This window comes from Notechis scutatus, chromosome 7 (genome assembly GCF_049901735.1).
Source record: "Notechis scutatus isolate UNSWTSFEM ecotype Mainland chromosome 7, rNotScu1.2, whole genome shotgun sequence".
Lineage (NCBI taxonomy): Eukaryota > Metazoa > Chordata > Lepidosauria > Squamata > Elapidae > Notechis > Notechis scutatus.
In genome coordinates this window covers 27,990,651-28,004,335 of record NC_142015.1, presented here as the reverse complement: position 1 = coordinate 28,004,335, position 13,685 = coordinate 27,990,651, and the positions used below count along the sequence as shown (strand labels likewise).

The 13,685-nt window shown below is 56.7% G+C and overlaps 1 protein-coding gene across 1 annotated transcript; it reads right to left on the bottom strand.

Moving 5' to 3' along the window:
- Nucleotides 1-1,424: 1,424 nt before the first annotated feature.
- On the bottom strand, nt 1,425-8,666 carry FXYD6 (FXYD domain containing ion transport regulator 6). The gene is made up of 10 exons (XM_087969828.1): nt 8,143-8,666; nt 7,851-7,889; nt 7,666-7,740; nt 7,101-7,137; nt 6,954-7,003; nt 3,095-3,343; nt 2,827-2,865; nt 2,115-2,189; nt 1,827-1,866; nt 1,425-1,737 (listed from the first exon to the last, which is right to left on the bottom strand). Exons 1-10 carry the CDS (start codon nt 8,246-8,248, stop codon nt 1,713-1,715), a joined length of 735 nt encoding a protein of 244 aa, XP_087825954.1. The 5' UTR covers nt 8,249-8,666; the 3' UTR covers nt 1,425-1,712.
- Nucleotides 8,667-13,685: the final 5,019 nt, after the last annotated feature.

The window sequence follows — 13,685 nt, the reverse complement described above, 5'->3', positions numbered from 1 at the left end:
CAGAATATTGGTGTTTGGTTCTCCTTTAGGAATGGTGGGAAGAGAAGCAACGTTGCAAAGAGATTTGGGGGACCTTTTGTCTAATTCCTGCTGATCTTTATATATTCCAAATTCTTCTATATCTTTCTTATATCTTGTTTGAATTTGTAAATAAGGACACTAATCTGTTTGTTCAGTTCTTGATTAGTTTTCAATTTTCCCTGTTCATCCAATAATTCTTTATGTCTTACTATTTTATTTAAGCCAAGGACATTGGTATACACCATTGCTTCTATGGTGGATAACCAAATTGGGATCTTCATGTAATGATTTCTCTTAATTCTCTCCCATGCAGATAATGAGATGTCTCTAACTTTGTGCCTCTGGAAGTATGAATGAAATGTATTTTCCCTTCCCATATAAACTCATGCCAACCAATCTGCAGATCATGCCCCTCTATTGTTAAGGGGAGCTCACTGGCCTCTGCCATCCCCACATTCAGCACTTTGAAACAGATCTGGTCAGGAAACAGAAACCCCAATAACTGGAACTCTGTGGTTGCACAAAATCTTAATATCATAGGAGAGCTTCTCCCTCCAGCCCTCTTGGTCAAGATAGAGCGAGTTGAATTTTGCCTGAGAAGCCCAGCTGGGTCCCAAAGGTCCACCACCGTCCCTCTTCCTGCAGTCTCTTGACCAGGAGGTGTGTGGTGGATGGGGGCACCAAAGGTACCAGAGAAAGCCAACCATTGACATGCTCAGAAACCGGGGCTCAGAAACAGGCAAAGGGACAGGATAGAGATTGGCAATTGGGACACCAACTTTTATGCAGGTCTATTTTTGTGCCAACTCAAGGATGGCAGAGGAAAGCACCTGGATTCAGTCGTGGAGAAAGGTCAAAAGAAAGAGATGGCTAGCAGCAATCCTGGCTGAATCGCATCCCATGTCTCTTTGTGACTGCAAATGAAATCACCCTGCCCCATTAAAAGATGGCATCAAAGGCAGAGGTCTGGGGCACAGCTCAGACCTTAGGAGGATGCAAATACTCTTCTGGCCCGAGGCTCTTTGAGCAGTTGCAGCATACAGAATGCTGGTCCGCACCGTTCACCCCCACCCCTCCTGCCTCCCTCGGGCCACTTGCTGCCCCTTTCAGTCTTCTGCTTACATCCATCGAAGGAAAGGCAGTCCGGCCGCCCTCAAACCAAAACTCTGCTCTTGGGCCGCTGAGGAGAAACCCCCTGCCCCCAATCCAAACACGCCGGTTGGCAGTCTGTCCCAGACCAAGCGCAGCTTAGGCACAGAAAGCCCCCCACCCCCGCGCCTTCTTCCTGCCCGTCGGCCGTGATCCCACGTCCCGCTCCCCTTGTCTGAGAGCATGGCCCGGTCGGAAAAACGTCGCAGCTGCCGCCCACTTGGGACGGCCCAAAGGATCAAGCGGAGCCGGCGTTCTCAGGGTAAAACCCGGTTTGGGAGGCGGCGCTTTATTTCATGGCCAGAGGCTGCGCGGCGGCACTCAAGCGCGGCTTAGGCGCATCTCTTCCTCGGACGCGCGCCCGGAGACGCTTCCGATTGAGCCTTCGGAGCAAGAAGTGGTAACTGCGCGGCCCGCAGCCTCTTGCTCCCGGGAGAGAAGAAGCACCCCAGCCGCAGTAGTGCTACAACCGCCTTCACTCCCCGTCCCCCTCCGAGAGGGAGCCGGAGGCCCGCAGAAAGGGGCGCTGGGCAGAGCCGGGCTTACAACTCGTTCCCTTCGCCGGGTCTGGAGAGAGAAGGGGGTGGGAGAGCAGGCGGAGATCAGGAAAGTCCCCGGGCCCGGAAGGCTTGGATAATGGGGCCAGGGCTACTCACCGCCGCTGCTGCTGCTTCCCTCCGCAGCGGAACCGCCGACCTGCAACGGAAGAACTTGGTGAAACCTCGAGCCGCCAGAACGGGCAGCTGTTGGGGGTTCCGCCTGGCCGCCCCGATGTCCTCCCTCCCACCTGCCCCCGGGAGTTGGAGCTTTACCCCGAGACCGAGAAGGCGGAGGCAGCGGCGGCTCCTATTTTCCTCGCAGGAAGGGACCCGCTTTCCTGGGTCCCGGGGGGAAGGTGGCCAGAACCTCCCTCGCTCCCCTTCCCTTCGCTCCCCGCCGCTTACTGAAGAGTATGGCGAGCCCGATCAGGAAGGCCGCCACGGCGAAGATGAGCCCCCCGTGACGGACGGTCTCGTAGTCTGGGGAGAGAAGAAAGCGCGCTCAGCGGAGGCAGAGCGAGAGAGGCGGGGCGGCCACTGAGTTGGCCTCGGGTTGCCGCCGGGCAAGGACCCCGCGCTAACGTTGCACCGAGTGGCTGCCTCTGCCGAACGCCCCGGCCGGTTACTTACCAAACAAGCGGCGAATCAAACGCGCGGGGAAGGTCTTGGCTCCGAGCGGCAAAGGAGGCGAAGCTCCTCGGACACCTCCAAGGAAGGTGCCCGGAGAGAGCGCGGCTCGGCAAGCGGGAGGGGGTGGTGGTTTTTTTAATGGGGTCGGAGGGCGCCCCCTATTGGTTGCTCTGCCTTAGGTGAGCAGGTTCGGTTGTGTTTGGCTCAAAGGGAAGCGCGATAGAAATGAAATGACACGAATATATTTTTTTTTTGGGGGGGGGACAAGACTCCGCGGTGTCGGGTCTCCTCCTCTCCGTTCCCTTCTTATTCTTCACCGTGGAATTCCTCGGAGGTCTCGCGTAGTAGACGGCTTGGTGTTAACGGACCGGGCGGTTCAAGCCCGTCTCCCCTTTCTCTGGAGCCCCTGCCGGGGCAAGCAGAGGCGGCGGCCAATTCCCTGTACCGCCCCTTCCTGGGGCTAGCTAGCCCCCTCGCCACTTCTTACCGTAAGAAAAGAGGCCGTTCTCGGTCTCCGGCAAATTTTCTGGCAGGAACGGGAGGAGAGAAAAGAAACCAAATCAGAAGCCGGGCAGTGGCGGGGCGGGGCGGGGCTTCCGAGGACGCGACGCTGCCACCCGGGCTCCAGAGCCTTTCGCATTCGGCATCCGAAACTTTCCGGCCGGCTGGTGGAGCCAGGGCGGAACTGCCGGCTACGCGCCCCAGCCAAGAGGGCAGCCCCGAGAGGCTCGCGGCGACGACAAGAAAAGACCCACTTGCCACATCGGTGGGGGAGAAAGGAGCCGGTCCCATCGCGCCACCCGCTGGTTTTGCCCGCGAGCGCCCGGATCTCGCTGCGGAAAGGCCTGGAGAGCAACTGCGCGGGGCAATAAATAAGGCGCTAGCTCCCGCCCAAGGCAGGACCCCCTCGCGCGTCTGATGGGGACGCCTCTTCTGGGGTTTTTCCAGCTCTCCAACGCGCCCCCCGCCCCTGGTCCAGGTCCCCCAGTGAGAGGAATGCCTGCCTTTACAAGGCAGAGTCCAGGTCTCTCCTTAACCTATGGCGCTCTTTATCCACAGTCCCATTTGGCCACCTGGTCCCTCCAAGAGGGCTGGATCAGAAGGTCGGAGTTACTCTCCTCTGGCTTCCTTTGGAGGAAATGGGAAGGGGGGCTAGTGGAGGGGGTAATTTATTTCCAGCTGTGAAGATCCTGGCCCACCTACCCATTTCCAGCCTGTCTGGCGACTGGCCATAGGGACAGCCAGCCCCGGCCACACACACACACATTGTAATGGGGAGCAGGGAGGACAAACACCTCATTAACCATTAACCAGCTGCCTGTAATGTTTATCCCAGTCACAAGGCAGAGCCTGGGGGAGGCTACCTTCCTCTGGAAGGGCTCCGTCTCCTTGAAAACAAGGCACAGGCTGAGGCCTGGACCACCCAAAGCTCCCCGCTCTGCTCTGCTCCATCCTGCTGCTGCTCGCATGGAGTGGTGGCTGCCCCAGAATTGGCACCAGGGTTACAGGAGAGACTCAGCTGCAGTGGAGGTAAATAAGGGGGTCCAGTTTGGGGAGAAGCCGATCTCCAGCCCTCTTGCCTGCCACCACCCACTCCAGAATGAGCAGGTGGCTCAGTGCTGTCCTTTGGACACCTGCCTCTCTCAGACTGGGAGCCCACCTTCTTTGGACAGCTCCCTCCCCATGGTATCACATTGCAGCAGTCTGCGTCTAGACAGGAAACATCCTGGTCTCCCTGCCAATGAAGCATATGGGGTACCCCAAAACCAAACAGCTGGAGCTGTCTCCCACCCCAGAAGCCAAAGCTCTCTCTTGTGCGCGCACACATTCTGCACAAGGCTCGTGGCTTTAAATGTTTGCTGTAGCAATGCAGAAAGGCTTAAAACAATCGGCTGTAAACTTGTGGGGTGCAGGCGCAGATACCATTGCAAACAGCCTTTCCCTAGCAACGGAGTCATGTGGCTTTTGAAGTTCTCCAACATGTTTGTTTTTCCATCAGTTGTGATCCCCTAAAACATCTGCAATAATCCACCTCAATCTTTCAGGTGCCAGCAAATGCTTTTTGATGTCCGGCTCCTGCTCTGACATTACACGGAAACCCCTAAAGGAGACTAAAGCAACCACACCAGGAAGCCAAGTTGAAGGATTTCCCCAAGGTCAACCAGAAACGCCCTCAGATTCCCCTCTGGCCATCAACCCACTCAGCGGAACCTCCTCCTGGGGGGCCCTTCATTGGCTGCCCACCTGGCATTCCAATGGTGGAGGTTTCACTCAGGGCCCAGACTCCCAGGAAGGTGCATTTGCCACCCCCTGGCCTTCTTTTCAGCACACCACCTGAGTCACAGGCAGGAAATCTCCCCCCACCAACCACACTTTGTATTTTGTTCAGATTTTATGGGATTGTGCTGTCTGATGACAGACAGGGGGGAGGAGGGGGGGAGGGAGGGAGAGAGAGAGAGAACCAGTCGATGCTGTGGAAAAGGAGAGGCTGCCCAGCTGCATTTCTCCTTTGCAAACGGGAAGGGCCTGGGCTGAAGGGACCACAGGCCCTAGAAGTGCAGGAAACCCAACTCCTCCTCATTCACTGAGCCCCCCTCAGGACCCCTCATGCATTGCAGGAGAACACTGAGGCACTGAAATAGAAACAACATTTTATTTGATGCTCCCCTTGAGTTGAGACACAGCACAAACATGTGGGGGTCCTTTATCACAGCCACACAGTAGGACAGCCTACACCAAGGGAATGCACAACCAGGGTTTGGGTTTTGGAATTACATTTGTACACAGATGTTTTCAATGGTTGTTACCTACTGCACACTACAGAGACGATAGAGCCACATGGCAATACAGAAGGTGTGGCAACCACAGCTAAGACAAAACGGGGGAGGGGGGGAAGGGAAAGGGTCGGGTCCTCTTCTGCTTTCCTCAACTGATGGCATCTAACCAGGTGGCTGCATAAGATAAGGAGTGACCAGGGAAGCCTTCTGCATTTGGGAGGGGGGATTTCTAGGGCTAGGGAATGGGGCATTAAGGTCAGGCCAAACCCACTTCCCACCCTCATCCGGAAGAGCCTCTGCTGCTCTCTGAGCTTCCAATGGAAACCATCCTGGAACTGAATTTCTCACTCTTTCCTGGGCTGAATTCTGTTGCCAATTCTGCCAAGCACTTTAGAATAAGAACCAAAGGGCACCCAGGATCTTGCAGGATGTTGTGTTGCAACCTGCAGGGGTGCGAACTTGGCAGAACAAATGCCCTATCCAAATCAAGTCAATGGTAACAGGAGTCGCCTCAGCCCACCCCATGAAGACCTGGCCCTCACCCCAAGGCACCCACCGAGGAAAAGGACCCGGCCAGACTAGCCTCTTAGCCTCCTGGGGAGCCAAGGGAAGCACCCCTCCCATTCCAACTCCTTTCCTGGCCCTGTGGCTGGTAGGCACCAGAGACAGGATGGCCTTGCTGACAAGCAGCTTCTGGAAGGGCCAGAGGGCGGGGGGCAGGGAGGCCGCTGCTGCCAAGGCTGAACACCACCAAGGTCCCGGCCTCCCTTTCCTCAGTCCAGGCCCTTCCCACAGGCCACTTGTCCTTCCCTCCTCGAGTTTCAGCTGGGAGTGGGGCAGCCATAGCCTTTGCGCACATCAAGGCAGAAGTGGCCAGTTCTTCACCTGGGAGGGTCAGCATATAAAACCGGCATGGGGGAGGAGGGGGGTCACGGAGGAGATAGTTGCACAAGGACGACACATCAAGGCCACAATGATGACAGGTGAACATTATGCAACCAGACATGGATTTGATGGGGAACAGTTAAGCAGAGGACTGATTTTCCAGGGCACAGGCCAACATGGACACCAACATGTCAACATTCCCTTAGAGGACCGGGGGCCATCACCTCCACGTCCCTTCATCTGGTTTGCATTTGGAATTCACTGGTCCAGTGTCAGCTCTCCTTTGCTGAAGAAGAGAAGGAGACAGTGGCAAAACAGGAGGCCCCTGTGCAGCACATGAAGGCACATCTGGTATAACATTTAAAACAACAAGAGCCCCATTTCACAAAGGCTTGCCAACTGTAGCCACTCTTGGGAGAAAGCAAAGATCACTTTTCATGCAAATTTCCCAAAAGGTTCAGGCTTCTTTGTCTTTCTCCACCCAGGTTTTCTCGGTCAGCTGCTCCTTTCTCCTTCTCAGGACAATCCCTGAATTTTCAATTTGGCAAGATTTGCTCAGTTTCTGTTGTTCAACACTCTTCCCCTTCTGAAAACTCACCTGCACACCTTCACTTCAGTTCTCTTCTTTCTGTGGTGCTGCTGGTGCTGCTGCTGCAAAAAAACCACCTTTGATGCTTTTCTCTCCCACAGATCAAGTTCCCATGGCCCATGCAGGAGGGTCACTCTGGTGGGCCCGGTCCCTCCCTCCCAGCCACAGGAAAGGGGGAGCTCCCCCAGGAGGCCAGACAGCCCTCTAGGCAAACGCAGCACACTTCCCGGGCCCCTCTCTTGCCCCAGCAGGTGGCACAAGCGGGGAGGGGAGGCAGGTGGAAGACTGAATGGGCCCCGCAAACCCTTTGCCCCCTTCTGGGGCCAGGAAACCTCCCCCTGAATGGGGGCAGCCAAGCCTTACCGTTTGACGCAATCATGTTCTCAGCCTGCACCTCCTCATCACCAGGAGCCCTGCAGAACAAGAGCAGACAGGAGGCGTCACCACCTTCCCATTCCCCAGAGGGGTGACGGGGGAAGGACAGCCAGGAAGCAATGCTGCCTCACCCACCTGGCCTTTGTGTTGAAGCTGCACCTGCATCGCCTGCCTGAGGGAAAAGACACGGCATGGTGAGGCAAGAGGAGATGGCTCTGGGTGGGGGACATTGGAGAAGTCTTGTCTGCCCAGGACTCTCTTGGCGGCCTGGGCACTTCTCCCACCGTGGCAGCAGAGCAGACCAGATGCTGAGCTGGGGGGGACGACTTGACAAAGCAGTTGCCTTGTGCACAAACCACTGGCCTTCCCCTTTCATTGGGCAAGAAAGGGCAGGTCTGGCATGGGCACCTCCTCAGCATAGCCAGCGGCACCTTGTGCCCTCGCCCGCAAAGCCCACCCGGGCAGCCCCAGCCCAGGGGATGGTCGTCGTCAGCTGCTTCCCGTTTCCATCTCTTTCTTTTGGTGCAGGCAGAGGGGGTGATGAAAACTTTATCCCCAGGGCCCCCTTTCTTGCCACAGCCTCACCTTGGCCAGAGTACCCAGGGGAAGCAGGCCATCGCCACTTGGCTTCCTTTCCTGCACCAGGGAGGCCAGGCTCTTGGCAAGCGGCATTCCTGCCCTTAATCTGGAGGTCACTTACTCAGAATCAGCAGGATCCCGAGCGTGAAGAAAACCACGGCAAAGGTCAAGCCGCCAATCCGCAGGGTCTGGTAGTCTGGGGGGGGGGAATGGGAGAGACCAAATGGAAGTGGGGTTGCAGTTCCAAAGGGGCAGCAATGCTCAGAAATGTTAGAGGGGGTCAAATCAAGGTGTTTTGTGTCTCACCATAGTTGAAGGGGTCCTTCTCTTTCTCTTGCTCGGTCGCTGGAAAGAGCAAACAAAACATCCACAATGTGGCCGTTCTGTGGGCAGTGCAAGAGGGAGCCAAGTCCTCCCCCCTCCTCCCCCAAACGCAGCCAGAGAGGACCGGGTCCTGGACCTCCACCTGCTGTTCTGACTTTGCAGGCACGCAAGGAAACCGGCCAATTCTGTTCCTCCCCAGCAGTTGCCACAAGAGCAGGCTGGGGCACAGGCACTGGGGAGGCCCATTCCCCCAGCCCCCACAAGCTATACATACCCTCTGCCAAGATCCCTGGAACCAGGAAAGAGCAGAGGAAAAGCAGGCTGCCTCCCATCGTGGCTGTGCTGCAGGCAACCAAGAGAGAGAGAGAGAGAGAGAACATCAGGCAGCCCTGGGCAGGAGAGAAGTCTAGTCAGGGTTCCTGGGCTCAGGCTCTCAGGGGGACTTTCCAGAACCTCCTCACAATCCTGTGCTTTGGGGACTCCGTTTTGGATCATCTGCCACTTGCAGAACTGTGATTTCCTCCCACCCAGCTCCCTTCTGTGCCATCTTCTCTTGCTAAGAAGCCAGCCTGGCTGGATCATGGCAGACTGGCTTGCTTGCAGCTCAGGCCGAGGGGAGCCTGTTGCCTGAATCCCAGGTCCAGGGAGAGCCCCCAGCTTTCTTCTCAGCCATCTTTCCTCACTTTGCCTCAACCCATAGAAGCCTCCTGGCTCAGCAAGGAAGGGACCCGAGCGCCCCCCAAGAGATCCCTACACCCAGAGAGGCATCCTCCAGTCCAGACCCAGGTCACTTCTCAGCCCAGCCAGCAGCACATCCTGTTCCTCCAGCTGCCTACCTGCCTGCTGCCCTCTGGATCCCCACCCAAAATAGAAGGCAAAGCTCAGCACAGCAGCCTCAGCAGCGGCTGGAAGACAACGAAGGGACAGCACAAGGGCCCTCGGGTGCTGCTGCTGCTGCAGCAAGGCTTCCCAAAGGGCACCCGGCCCAAAGGCAACTGTTGCCACCCCCCACCCACCCCTCCACATTTGGGGACTGCCAGAAAAGTCTGGGGCTTCTTATGTCCTTGGCCTCCAACAAGCGTCCTCTGCGTAATGGGCCTGAACAGGCAGCAGCTCTCGGGCACATTCCACAGGGGGCTATATCATAGGGAACCCAGCAACAACCCCCTTCAATTGCCTCCATGATTCACCTGTCCCTTCCCTATGACCAGGCCCCTATAGGACAAGAGTTAGCAGGCCATGCAATATTTTGCATATATCAATAAAGGAAAATATTTGCAGCACAGGGTTGAAATGAAGGGGTTTTGGCACTCTCTGAGCTCAGTTGTTTTCTTGCAGATGTTTCATTACCCAAACTAGGCAACACCATCGGTGCTAGGAAGGAGTGGGATTTGCTCTCAGTTTATATTTCAGTGGCTTGCCCATCAGTCTTAGTGGGAGAATCTTGTTTTGTTGGTCTGTTTATTGTTGGCTTGATTGGGCTATTGTTTACTTGATTGTTGCTCTGATGTTAATCTTGGAATTAATCCATGCTCATCTGGGTGCTGATTGCTAGCAGTCAGGCTCTTCCAAAATGGTACAAAGGAGCCGATGAATGTTTGATTGCTCTGGAACATTTCATCAGGGGAGAGGTTAATAACAGTAGTCTTTAAAATTTATTACAATCAATAATACCTAATGACCTTGGGTGATACCAATAGCAATAACAATTAAGACTTGTATGCCACCCCACAGTTGTTTACAGCACTCTGGGTAGTTGAGGCCTATTGCCCCCAACAGTCTGGATCTCCATTTTACAGACCTCAGAAGGATGGAAGGCTGAGTCAACCTTGTGCCCCGTCAGGACTGAACTCCAGGCTGTGGGCAGAGTTTGCCTGCAATACTGCACACCTAACCACAGCGCACCCAGAGCATCCTTCCAGGCTGCTGCTGTTTTTCTTCCAGAAACCTTGGAGGAATCATAGCTGGAAGTCCCCTGGGCAGCTCATGTTGAGAGGAAGCCAAAAGATCTGCGTTATTGCATAGTTTCTAGCAGAAAACAGGGAATGCTTCTTTAAAACATGTGTTTTTACCATTTTGTGTACTTATTAAGTTTTTGGGGAAAGTAGTGGGCTGTGTAAACATGACTGCCACAAAAGCTAAAATTTTCAGAGGATGTTCTCATTTATTTGTCAGATTTTAGGTACCACCCATCTCACTTTCAAAAATATTTTTACACAATACATAATTAAATTTTGGAATTTGCTATCATGAGGTGTGATGCTGGGTAAGAGTTTCTCTGACTTTAAAAAAAGAATTGGCTGATTCGTGAAGGTTGAGGAAAACTGGCCTGAAGTATTTGCTTGGGGGCTACAGAGCTTCTTGGGAGCGCTGGCTGATGGGTCAGACGTCCAATCCAGGAAGGAGCGACTTCTGTTCCGATGTCCATCTCAGCCTCCAAACGGCTCCCACCAAGTACGAACAGCTCAGTTGCAACAGGACCTTTGGGAACCCTTTACGGTAATCCTTGAGGGCCCCCAGAAGTGACCAGACCTTCATCGACATCTTATTAGAGGTAGTCCTTGCTTAACAACCCTAGTGGGACCAGCAACTCTTAACGTACAGAGAACAGCCCAAAGCACAGTCTGCTGGAGAGAAGCTCCCCGAGGATGGATTCTAGCACGGTCCGAAAGCTCAGAAGACTAAATCTCTGGTCCCGGTGACTGATCCTGATTGGATCCCGCAACATCATCCTTGGACACCACGTAGATTCGCCTTCATTTGTGAACTTCTCTCTCTCCAGAATGAAAGCTTGGAGGAATAAATCTTTAGTCCGGGTGCAGAAGGAGCCCAACCAACCGAGAGCAGCACTGTCAGGGTCTTGCTCCAGAGGCTTCAAAGCTCTGCATTCTCTGCAGCTGGGTCTTTCAGGACAAGAGGGAGAAGAAGGCCTCCTTCCCAAGGAGTGGCTGTTTGGCCTCCATCCTAGCCCACCCAATGCCAGAAGGAAGAACCAGAGCAGGCTATTCTTCTCACGGCCGCCACGTTGGCCCACATCTTTAGCCGTTCCTGCCCCCCCCCCACTCCCGTGAGAGCCAGCTGGTCTAATGGCTAAGGCACTAGGGTGGAGAGACTGAGTTCCAGTCTGGCTTTAGCCGTGAGAGCCAGGTAGGTGATTTGGGGCAAATCTCTCTCTCTGTCTGTCCAACTCACCTCACAGGTGGTTCTTGTGGAAAAAAATAGGAGGAAGGTATGTTCGATGTGTTCATCATCTTGAGTTATTTGTAAAAATATTTGTACAAATAAAATCAGGGTACAAATAAATAATTAAATCCCCCTCCCATGTTGTGGAAGTCAGCAAAACATCTCTCATCATCATTCAGGCACCACAGCCCACATCAGCAGTTTCTGTCCCCATTTTAACTGATTGACACCATGGAGGCCACTAGGAAAGGCCTCGTCCAGATAACTTTCTCCCCCCACCACGCAAAGCGATCAGGGCCTAGAACAGATGATCACCTTGAGGGGCAACCAACAGCCAACCAGCTCAAGGCCAAAACAAAGGGCCATGGACTGCTTTGTTAACCAAGACTGGCTTAAGCAAGCCAGGGCATTTTGAACATACTGAACCACAGCTACGCTCAGCTACGCTCTGGGAACTTGACACAGTACTGTAACCCAGATGACTCCCTCTGGGTCTGGACCATCAGTGGGCCAAAAAGCAGAGGTGGGCAGAGAAATGCCTGTTAGGGAAACAGGCAGGCCCAGGGGCGGCCATGCATTCCCTTGCCTATCCCTGACCAAACAGCCCTCTTAAGCCAATGCACAAAACCACCACAAAGCAGGTTAAACATCTATGGTGCAGTTGGCATTAACTACCCCACGCAGGCAGCTATTCCAAGATCAGGAGGTTGGTCAACCTGGTGGAGGCCTCCTTCCCCCAACAGTAGTAAGGCCTGTTCATTTGTCTGGCGGGCAGTGCTGCAGAGGTCAGCAGCTAGAAGGCGACCATCTCTCTGCACGCTTCATGAAGGGGCAGCACTGCCAGGTTCTGAGCCAAGCCTTCCCTCCCCTCCCTTTGGCCAAGAGGGGTCCGAATCATACTGTGCTTTCAAGAATTGGGGCAGCTGGTGGGCTGCCGGTCCTCTGGGCACAGATGAAGAGGGCAGAGTGCCATTCATGCACGTCTGAATCAAGGGCATCTCTCACCCATCAGGGCCTCTCTCTTGGCATTATTCCACCGCAGAAGGGAGGGTGTGGGAAATCCCACGGAGCTGCCACACAACTATTTCCCTGGGTGAAGACCAAAGGGGTCCCAAGAGCCAAAGCTCACCCACCCACTCTCTTAACGATGCCAACCGCCCTTCAGGTTGGGGTCTTGCAATAACAACCCCCCACCCCCCCGTAGATGTTTGCAAGCCCAGCTGCACAGTTGGAAGTGGGAGAATTCTGGGCCGGGCCGAGCAGCACGACCTTGGCCGCTTCTCCCCCGCCCGCCAGGCGTCCTTCGGGCCCCCTCGAAGGGCGGCGCCTATGGCCAGGATGCGCGCCTGCCCTCCCTTCGCTCGACGAAACAACCCGCCCGTTTCTGGTTCGGCATCCAAGCGAATCGCCCGGCGGGCGACCGGCGCCGCGGCTGCGTCCCGCTGTCTGGCGGGAGGGGGGGTGCTGGGTCTTCTCCGAATAGAGAAGCGGGAAGGCCTCAATGCCCGACGCAGGCGGCCTCACCCCACCCCACCCCAGCAGGGGCGACGTTCGCGCCTGCGCAAGATGTTTTGCGTGTGAAGGCGGCGGCATGCCCGCCCCGCCTCAAGCATCGCAGGGCCCGTAAACAAAGCGCGCCCCGCCCGCCAAACAGCCCGCCGCCCCTCGCAACCCTTTGGGCCGAAAGCAGGCGAGGCGCGGCCCAGAGTCGTGGCGCGCGCGCGCGAGCGGGCGGGCAGGCGCGGGGCGAGAGCCGGCGCCTCCCCAGGGCCGAGCCGCGCGACCCCGGAGAGCGGGCGGATGTCCTCCGAGGCGTCCCGGCTGTCCCGGGGAAGAGCGCGCGATTCCCCGCCGAGCAGGGCGGGGTAGCCCCGGCGGGGCAGCCCCGGCGAGGCTCCTGGCGCTCCAGGGCGGGAGAGGAGCGGTCACCAGGCAACCCCGCCGGCCCCCGATGACCGGGGAGAGCGCAAGACGGCGGACGGGCGGCTGGAGGGGAGGGCGGGGGCCGCCGTCAGCAAGCCAGAAGGGCGGGCTGCGGAAGAACGGCGCCCCCGGCGAGAAGGAGCCCCCTGCCCGGCAGGTCCGCCGCCCCTGCTTCACAGGCGGACTGGCGGCAGCCTGCACGTGCCCAGAAGCCCCTTCCCAGTGGAGCCGTCTAAGCGCCGCCAGCTGAACCCACCGACTGCGCACTCGGAGGAAAGGCGTTCGGACGCAGGAAACGAGGGCCCCCGCCGCCCAGAGGGGGACGCCTCGCGCACCCAGCCCCGGAGTCGTCGAGCTGCCGAGAGCGGGAAAGGGCGAGGCCGTTTGGCTCCTCCCGTCTCGCCTCCTACCTTCCCCTCGGGGGCTTCCCGGGTAGACGGCGTCCGCAGAGGGAAAGGCCGCGCAGCAGGCCTCGCGGCTGTGGCTCGGCTCAAGCCCGCGTCCCCTCGTAGCTGGCAAGGGCTGGGCGTGCCAGGGGCTCGGGCATGGCCGCGCTCGACTGGGAGCAAGGCAGGCGCTAGGCGACAGCGGAGACCCGAGCGCGCGCACGGAGGAAAGGCGGGCGGCCGCTGGCTGCGCTCGACGTGCGCGGGCAGGGTCGGGGGTCTCTCCCCCTCTCCGCATGTGATGTCAGCACGGGCGGCCAGACCT

Bases quoted from the DNA above. Each gene is read 5' to 3' on its own strand.
- FXYD6 (XM_087969828.1), bottom strand. From the start codon at position 8,248: ATGTTCTCTCTCTCTCTCTCTCTCTTGGTTGCCTGCAGCACAGCCACG. The intron at 7,741-7,850 runs GTGAGACACAAA...CCCCCCCCCCAG, and splicing joins GAAGGACCCCTTCAACTATG to ACTACCAGACCCTGCGGATT. The intron at 7,138-7,665 runs GTAAGTGACCTC...CTTTTCCCTCAG, and splicing joins CGGGATCCTGCTGATTCTGA to GCAGGCGATGCAGGTGCAGC.